Source organism: Gopherus flavomarginatus, chromosome 7, assembly GCF_025201925.1.
Source record: "Gopherus flavomarginatus isolate rGopFla2 chromosome 7, rGopFla2.mat.asm, whole genome shotgun sequence".
NCBI classification, from domain to species: domain Eukaryota; kingdom Metazoa; phylum Chordata; order Testudines; family Testudinidae; genus Gopherus; species Gopherus flavomarginatus.
The window spans coordinates 31,352,125-31,359,255 of record NC_066623.1 but is presented as its reverse complement, the minus strand read 5'-3'; the positions used below and the strand labels follow the sequence as shown (position 1 = coordinate 31,359,255).

At 40.0% G+C, this 7,131-nt stretch overlaps 1 protein-coding gene across 1 annotated transcript in view; it reads right to left on the bottom strand.

Moving 5' to 3' along the window:
* Positions 1-440: 440 nt before the first annotated feature.
* The window catches only part of DOCK2 (dedicator of cytokinesis 2), a 513,293-nt gene continuing 506,602 nt past the window's right edge, over positions 441-7,131 (bottom strand). Inside the window, exons 50-52 of the mRNA XM_050962509.1 lie at positions 5,541-5,661; positions 2,874-3,019; positions 441-1,372 (exon numbers count right to left, since the gene is read on the bottom strand). Of these exons, the coding sequence (XP_050818466.1) occupies positions 1,298-1,372; positions 2,874-3,019; positions 5,541-5,661 (342 nt within the window). The 3' untranslated portion in view covers positions 441-1,297. The remainder of the gene's footprint in view (positions 1,373-2,873; positions 3,020-5,540; positions 5,662-7,131) is intronic.

Below are 7,131 nucleotides of genomic sequence, written 5' to 3'. Positions count from 1 at the left end.
TGGCAAAGGTGGGTTCCCCTTGCCCCATCCCACATAACACATATTATTTGATCAGCACACACCTTCTTAGACAGTTGTGTGGAACAAACAGGGACAATAATAAACGCAAATGAAAAATTCATAAGAGAAGTGTATGAAAAAACTTTTAAGTAGCCTAAATTTATTCTGTGTTTGAGACAACTGCATTTCTCTTAAAAAAAAACAAACAGGTAATAAGAAAGATAGTGAGATGCTGAATTGCACTGCTGGCTAGTTTCATTGCAACAAAGAATCATCTTTGAACTCTATCGCCTGAGTGTCAGAGAGGCAGAAAAATCAATTACATTTGGAAAGAATGGGACTTGGAGTTGCAGAGTTCTTGCTGTTGTCAGTAAGAAACGATTAACACATATTATACTAGGACATTTGGAGAGATTCCCGTCAGAAACATTCAAGGCAAATAAAAGAAACCTTTAACATTTTATTGCTGAACAGCAGAAAATACAGCTTTGCTTATACCATACAGTCAGAATTGACATAAACTCACGTGTGTGTATAAACTTTGAGGCATGTTTTCAATACAAAACAGATAGACCATTCTGGAAAAAATCCTCAAGCATATGGTGTTGCAGGAAGGGTCGAATACTGCTCCCATGGACGTAAATGGTGCAACTTCCATGTGCTTTGAGTAGGACTGGACTGAATCTTTGAGGCCTTCTATTAAATAAAGGCTCATCTACACTAGAAGGGCTACAGCAGCGCAGCTGTATTTACCATGAGAGGCGATAGCTATGTCAGTGGGAGAACTTCACCCATCAACATAGAGCTATCCACACCAGCAGTTAAGTTGGTGTAACTTATATCACTCGGGGGTTGAGGGGGTGGCTTATTCACACCCCTAAGCGACATAAGTTATACCGACATATCCTGTAGTATAGACAGGCCCTATGATTCACCCATGCAGAGGACCCACAAGGAGCTCTCTCCACTGGAGTGAATTTCATCCCCATTGAGCATACCTTGCCTTTTACTTCTGTAATAAAGAGGATCACTGTGGTATTTTTAACGCATACCTTTTACTATACTGCAGCAGGTTCCATGATCGCTATGTGTTTTCAATTTCTCCTAACATCTGTATTATAATTAATTAATTATACAGAGCCTTAGGTGTGAATTACACTTGAATGTATTGTCTATCATCCAAATACTATGTCAATGCCATTCTCTTCAAAGGAGAGTGCTCAAAAACAGTCTCTCACTTAGCAATTTTTGTTTTGTTTCTTTGCTGGGAAATTATTTGTTTTGTAAGTGAAAGAATTCACAGCTCTGTGGATAAGGATTCAGAATGGCGCTCTCCGGAGTGCTTTCCATCTTCAAGTGGTTTGGACATGCGCTGCATAAAAGAGGAAGAGAATGCCATATGTTAAAAGGCAGTTTTGCTTGGACCCCACTGCATGCATATACAGTAACTAGGTTGTGTCTTTAATCTGGTTTTCAGCATCGCCCGCTTCAGCAGTGGCACATCACATTCAAGTCAGAAGAAAAATCATGGGCCAAATCCTGAAGGTTTTTCATTTTAATAAGACCCCCATAGTGCAAAGCCTTAAACACATGCATAACTTGACTCATGTGAGTGATCCCCTTGACAAGACTTTACAGACATGAGTAAGTCATTGTAGGATAGAGCTCTAAACTTTTATTAAGTCCTGACTGGGCTTGTAAACAGGATTTGTTTGTTGGTTCTTTTCACTTTGGGTGAGACCACAATGTAAAGCTGATTCACATGTACAGTACTCTGCCTTTTGTGATGCAAATTTAATATATACCCAACCCCAAGGCTTCAAATTAAGTTATTTCACTCTTGCTCCTATCAGGAAGAAATAAGCTGGAAAACATTTAAACACGGGTTTGTCCAGTGCTGTATTACTCTGCCAGAAAACAGTAAGCTATGGCTTTTTAAAGCACAGTAGGAACAAAAGGATGAAAATGAAATCAGTGCAACAAACACACTCATTATAAAGTATCAGCAGAGAGCTGATGGGTGTAAAATATTATAGAAGTCACAGAATGCTCCTCCATTATGAATATCAATGGCTTCTGGCCCCTCTATCAAATACAACCTTCTGACATCTGTAAGACTCCTTTACAGGGCACATGCATTTTCAAGGCACATTTTGAAACTTCTGATCTTAGTGTCTGCACTGAATATAAAATATTTGTTGTTAACTGACATTGGGCCAAATTCTGTGGGTTTTTTTTTTTTAATTGTTCAAAACTCTCCTAAATCAATAGGGGTTTGAGCACAATTGCTTCAGGGAGCTCGGCTGATTTTAGTGTGAGACAAATTCTACCTTCAGATGGGCATGTATCTGAGGTCAGATTTTGACCCATCCTGTGTATGATAACATACTTTGCACTACAGGCTATTAGCAATGATTGTGATGCCAAGAGCCAGCTGCCCAATTTAAGTTTAAAATGCAATAGATAATTGTTTTGCCATGAGGATGTTGTGTAAATCAGACTAGAAAAAAGCTGTAGATCAAATGAGACCTCTTGTGGTATGGCTAAAGCACTGCACCTCTCAATAAACTCTGTATCTAGGTATGGAAAATGCAGAAAAGTATGCTTTCTTTGGTACCTACAGGGAAACGTTCACTCTCCTTTTAGCATGGAAAATGTACGGATGTCAGAAATTTAAGTAAGAGAAAATAAAACGTTGGGTAAGTTTCTGTTCCACAGAGACCTCTTGCTTTTAAAACCCTTTGTTACATTTTACTTTCACACTTGAAGTTTATTTGGCCTTTTTTTTTTATGCCAATGCATTTTTGGCCTTTTTTTTTTTTTAGGAAAGTGATCCATCCTCCTTTTTGTACACACACATACACAACACTTACCTTTGTTTTAAAGAACTGATTCACTCTCTTTTTTTTCAGGGTCTTCTTATCTCCCTCTGAGGTAGAGGGAAAAATTTGCTGGCTTAGCCTTTGTGATGCACTTGTTTCATCAGGAGCTGGGGTACAGACTACTGACAGAGTTAACCCTTGAAAGAGAAAATGATCGGTTGTTAAGAAAGAGAGTTCTACGAAGTGTGACACAAGGCAGAGCTTACAGTAATGAATTCTTCCAATTCCAAAGGAAAGGTAAGATGTTTTAGTCTAATCATAACTATTGAAATGCAGCATAGGGGGAAACTAGCTTATCTGGGGCTGGGTTTGGTTACAGTTACATTTAAACTGTATACAGAACAGTCACTGGGCCTGAATCTGCTTTTACTAACACTGGTTCTATATTGATTTTTGTAACTCTATTGCTTGCAGCTGAGTTCTGCCTGATTTTCCCTGGTACAAACGGAAGAAGAATGAGAATGGCTATTCTAAGATACTTACCCAGGGAGAAGGCAAGTTCCTCCTGTGGGTTCATTTTAAATAGGCAGTCAGGATTACTAGGAAAAGGCTACTCTTTATTTAAGGAAAATATTGCATCTATAAATATCCCAAGGTCTGCTCATGGGCTAAATAAACTAACACATCTGAATTCACCATACCCAAAGTCTCAACCTCTTCAAGCAAAGAGATGAGGGGGCAGGATGCACACTGTAAACTGCTGAGTAAGAAGAGCTTGTTTACACTAATCTTTACACCAGAGAAACTTCCCAGTATTGCTACCACTGGTTGAGCTCCACCGGCAGTTGCAGCAATGGGAGAGAGAGTCTGTTCTACCACTGTGTTATTTAGATTAGTCCTGTACAGGATTTGAAAATGGGAGTAGAAATGCCAGCATTAAGAGGAAACTGTTTTTGAAAAACAAAAATCTGTTGTTAGTTTTGGCCTTGTTGAAAAAATGTTTGCAGAAAATTTGGAAGGAAACAACTTTCTTTTTTTTTTTTTTTTTTAGAAATTTCCCTCCCAAATAACTGGCTTTTTTCAACCAGCTTTCCTGGGCACCTGCCAGGATAAGGCCTTAGCCAGCCAGAGGGTCCTGTCACATCTATTTAACCAGCCACACAAACATGCACCCAGAATTGTGTGTTGTACATGACTGCACTTGTTCTCTCTGACCCTCGCATTGCATGTGATGGTTGGAGCTGGTAGTGGCTGAGCCCTAATGGCCAGGATTAATGTCAATCAATGCTGCTGGGAATGAGGGGCCTTGAGGAGCATGCAAAGCACAGCCCCCGTTGCCCCTCTCCTCACCACAGTGATGGTTCAAAGGCCACCTCTTGCAGGAAGGATCATGTCTAGCAAGAGCCCTTCTCTGCAGCAGGAGAGCAAACGCCCATGGTTAGTTTCCACAGACAGTGAAGCTATGCTGTTGTCCTAATTCCGTCCCCTGTGACCGATTCATTTGTTTGCTCCTTTCCCCTCCCTACAGGCAAATTTTGGCTGAAGTGGCTTTTCTTTGCATCTTCTGCCTACCTATTTCAAAGAACAGATGTGGGTGTCTGTTCCCTCCCTCCCTGCTGACTCCCTTGGACGTAGCAACTGTAGGGGGGGCCTGCTCTGGCTCTCCATTACTGTAGGACTTCACAGTGCTGCGATGGTACTCCGCTCATAAAACTGCTGGTTGTCGGTCTTGCCTGCCACACAACTACCAGAGAGACTCTCTTCAACTGCCAGGCTGCCACTGGCTGTTTCCCTCTCCGTTTCCCTCAGGGAATCTCACCTCAGATGTCAATAGCAGGGGCTATATTCACTTTAGGGCCTCTACACAGACACACATATCTTCTCCATCTGTGAGATGCTGCATCTGTGTTGGGCGTTATTACTGATCTCAACCCACTGGCCTTTTCCCCCTCAAAAGCAGGGAACAGAGCAACCCTTTAATTCCTTTTTGATTCCTGCTGCATTCTGCTCCCAGACACACTGTAGAAATGTTTCCTTTCCATAAATAAGGGCACATACAGCTGGTAAAGTCAATGGACTGTGGCTCCATGGGTGCCTTGGAAGACAAAGTTTCTTGGAGGTTTGGTTCCTTGTTGTGCTGCTGCGCAGGGAGAGAGGAACTAGTGCTAGTCAGTGCTCAGCCTGCTGCCCTTTATCCTGCAGTTAGATAGTAATTTGATAAGACATCTGTCGTTCTGCACTGAATTTTTTTAGCCAATGGACTTATTCCAGACTCAGCCTGAGGCAATTCCCCTGTGACGCCATAAATGGAGTTATGTCCTCAGAGACTTTTTCTGTTATACCATTTAGATAAAACAACAGGAATAATCTGGGAGAGTTAGATTAGCATTGAAAGTTGAAGAGGTATTTTCCTTATCCGAAAGGAGACTGGACCCCGAGGATTTTTCAAAGCAATACTTTACATTGTAGTTGTTATATTTCCTATAACTTACACAATATCTCATCAGCATAATGAGAGTGAGTTATTCTGTTTTAAGGCCTGTATCACAATGGAACAGCATTTAAGTGTTGTCCTAGCCAACTCTATTTCAACCCTAAAAGCTTCCTAAAATCCAAATGCTTCCACAGAATGAAGAACAAAAAACTCATTTTTTTTTAATCTAAATGAATAGCAGCAAACAGTGCAGTGCTCTAATTCTCTTACTATAATTAGCTTACCTGGTATAGTTGGCATAGAACGACTGGCAAAGCTCATTTGCTTGAGAACAGATGTTTTCTGAGGTGCTACCAGATGTTCAGAGAGGTTGGTGTCACTCATAAACTCGTATTTCCTTGACAGCTATATATTAACAAATACAAAATTGTTATATCTGTGTTAAACACTGTTGGTAACTAATAGTGCTGAGCTAAGCTAAATTAACAATTTATACACGAGACACAACCATGGCCTGGTTCTGTTACCTTTACTCACAGTGAATAATACCTTATTACAGTGATTTCAGTGGGATTATTCATAAAGTAAGATGCTACTCAAAGTGATCAAAAGTAACAGAGTTTGGCCCATGGAGACTATGAAAGGTACAATTTCCTAAGTAAATGTTCTGGAGCTGATTTATAGTCAATAATCTGCTTATTCCACAGACTGAGAAAAGAGATTTAACCCCTAAAATTGATAGCCTACAAAGTATTGTATTATCTAGGATTGTATGATAGTGTTCCTACTGTATATGGAATAATATTGTCATCAACCCAGACTATGGATCTGAAAGTAAAATGAGATTGTGAAGAACTATTTTCCCTCCAGTGCTAATGCCATCAGTTTAGGTGCTAGAAGAGAATGCTGCTTTTATAACTTGAGTCAAAAACATATTCATTTTACAAAAGGTCCACTTTTTCACACAAAAAAAAGAGACTTTTTTCACTGGATGAATTATTCCATCACTGACGAGCAGTGACCACTTCTTTACGGTTTGTAGTTTATTGAGGGGAAGGCACTGTAGCTGTAGATATATATTTTTTTCTTTTTAATACTTGCTGTCCTGCTATAAAGATCTCTCTTCTCAAGATTATAATTCTGAAGTGAAAGAGTATTAAAATGTTAGGTCTAAAATGGAAATGCATCCCCCACCCAGACCAGGCCTTGAAGAAAATAGAAAAAAGGCAATTTTCTTCTGCCCACCAAATAAACACTGTCTGTTTATATTACCAAAATTGACGGTGCACTGAAAAGCTTTGCATCTACCAAGACTACAATTACAAAGGTTCTCTGTTTCTGCTGCAAATACTGTTGCTATTACCCATTAAACAAAACCAGACTATTTTTGTCCTATTTTTAACAGCTGCTGCTTTTCTAAAGTGCTCCCTTGTTGCTCCTACTAGGAAACATTTCCTACTTAGCCAAGTTTTGGAGGAAGCATTACCAGGGATTGTTAACTTTGGTGCAAGAAGCAGTGCTGCCAACTTTTGTTTTTGGCACTAAGCTACTGAGTTTCTAATTCTTCCTGTAAAAATAAAAATGTGCATGCTGTCATCTTTTTGTACAGATTTTGCTTATACTTGATTTTCTTCAAGTTCTCCAGAAATTGATAAGACAGCCAACAGTGATATAAGGAACGCAATGTCTACACCGACACTGCGTTGCTCTAACTACACCGACATAAGAGCTATGTCAGTGTAGTACGGCACTTACGTCAGCGGGACAAAGCAGTAGTGTGTACACTGACATAATTAGGTCAATATAAGCTGCCTTACGTGTACCTAACTGTGCAGTCTAGGCCAGGCCTCTTTCTGCAAGGGTAGGTCATATCCT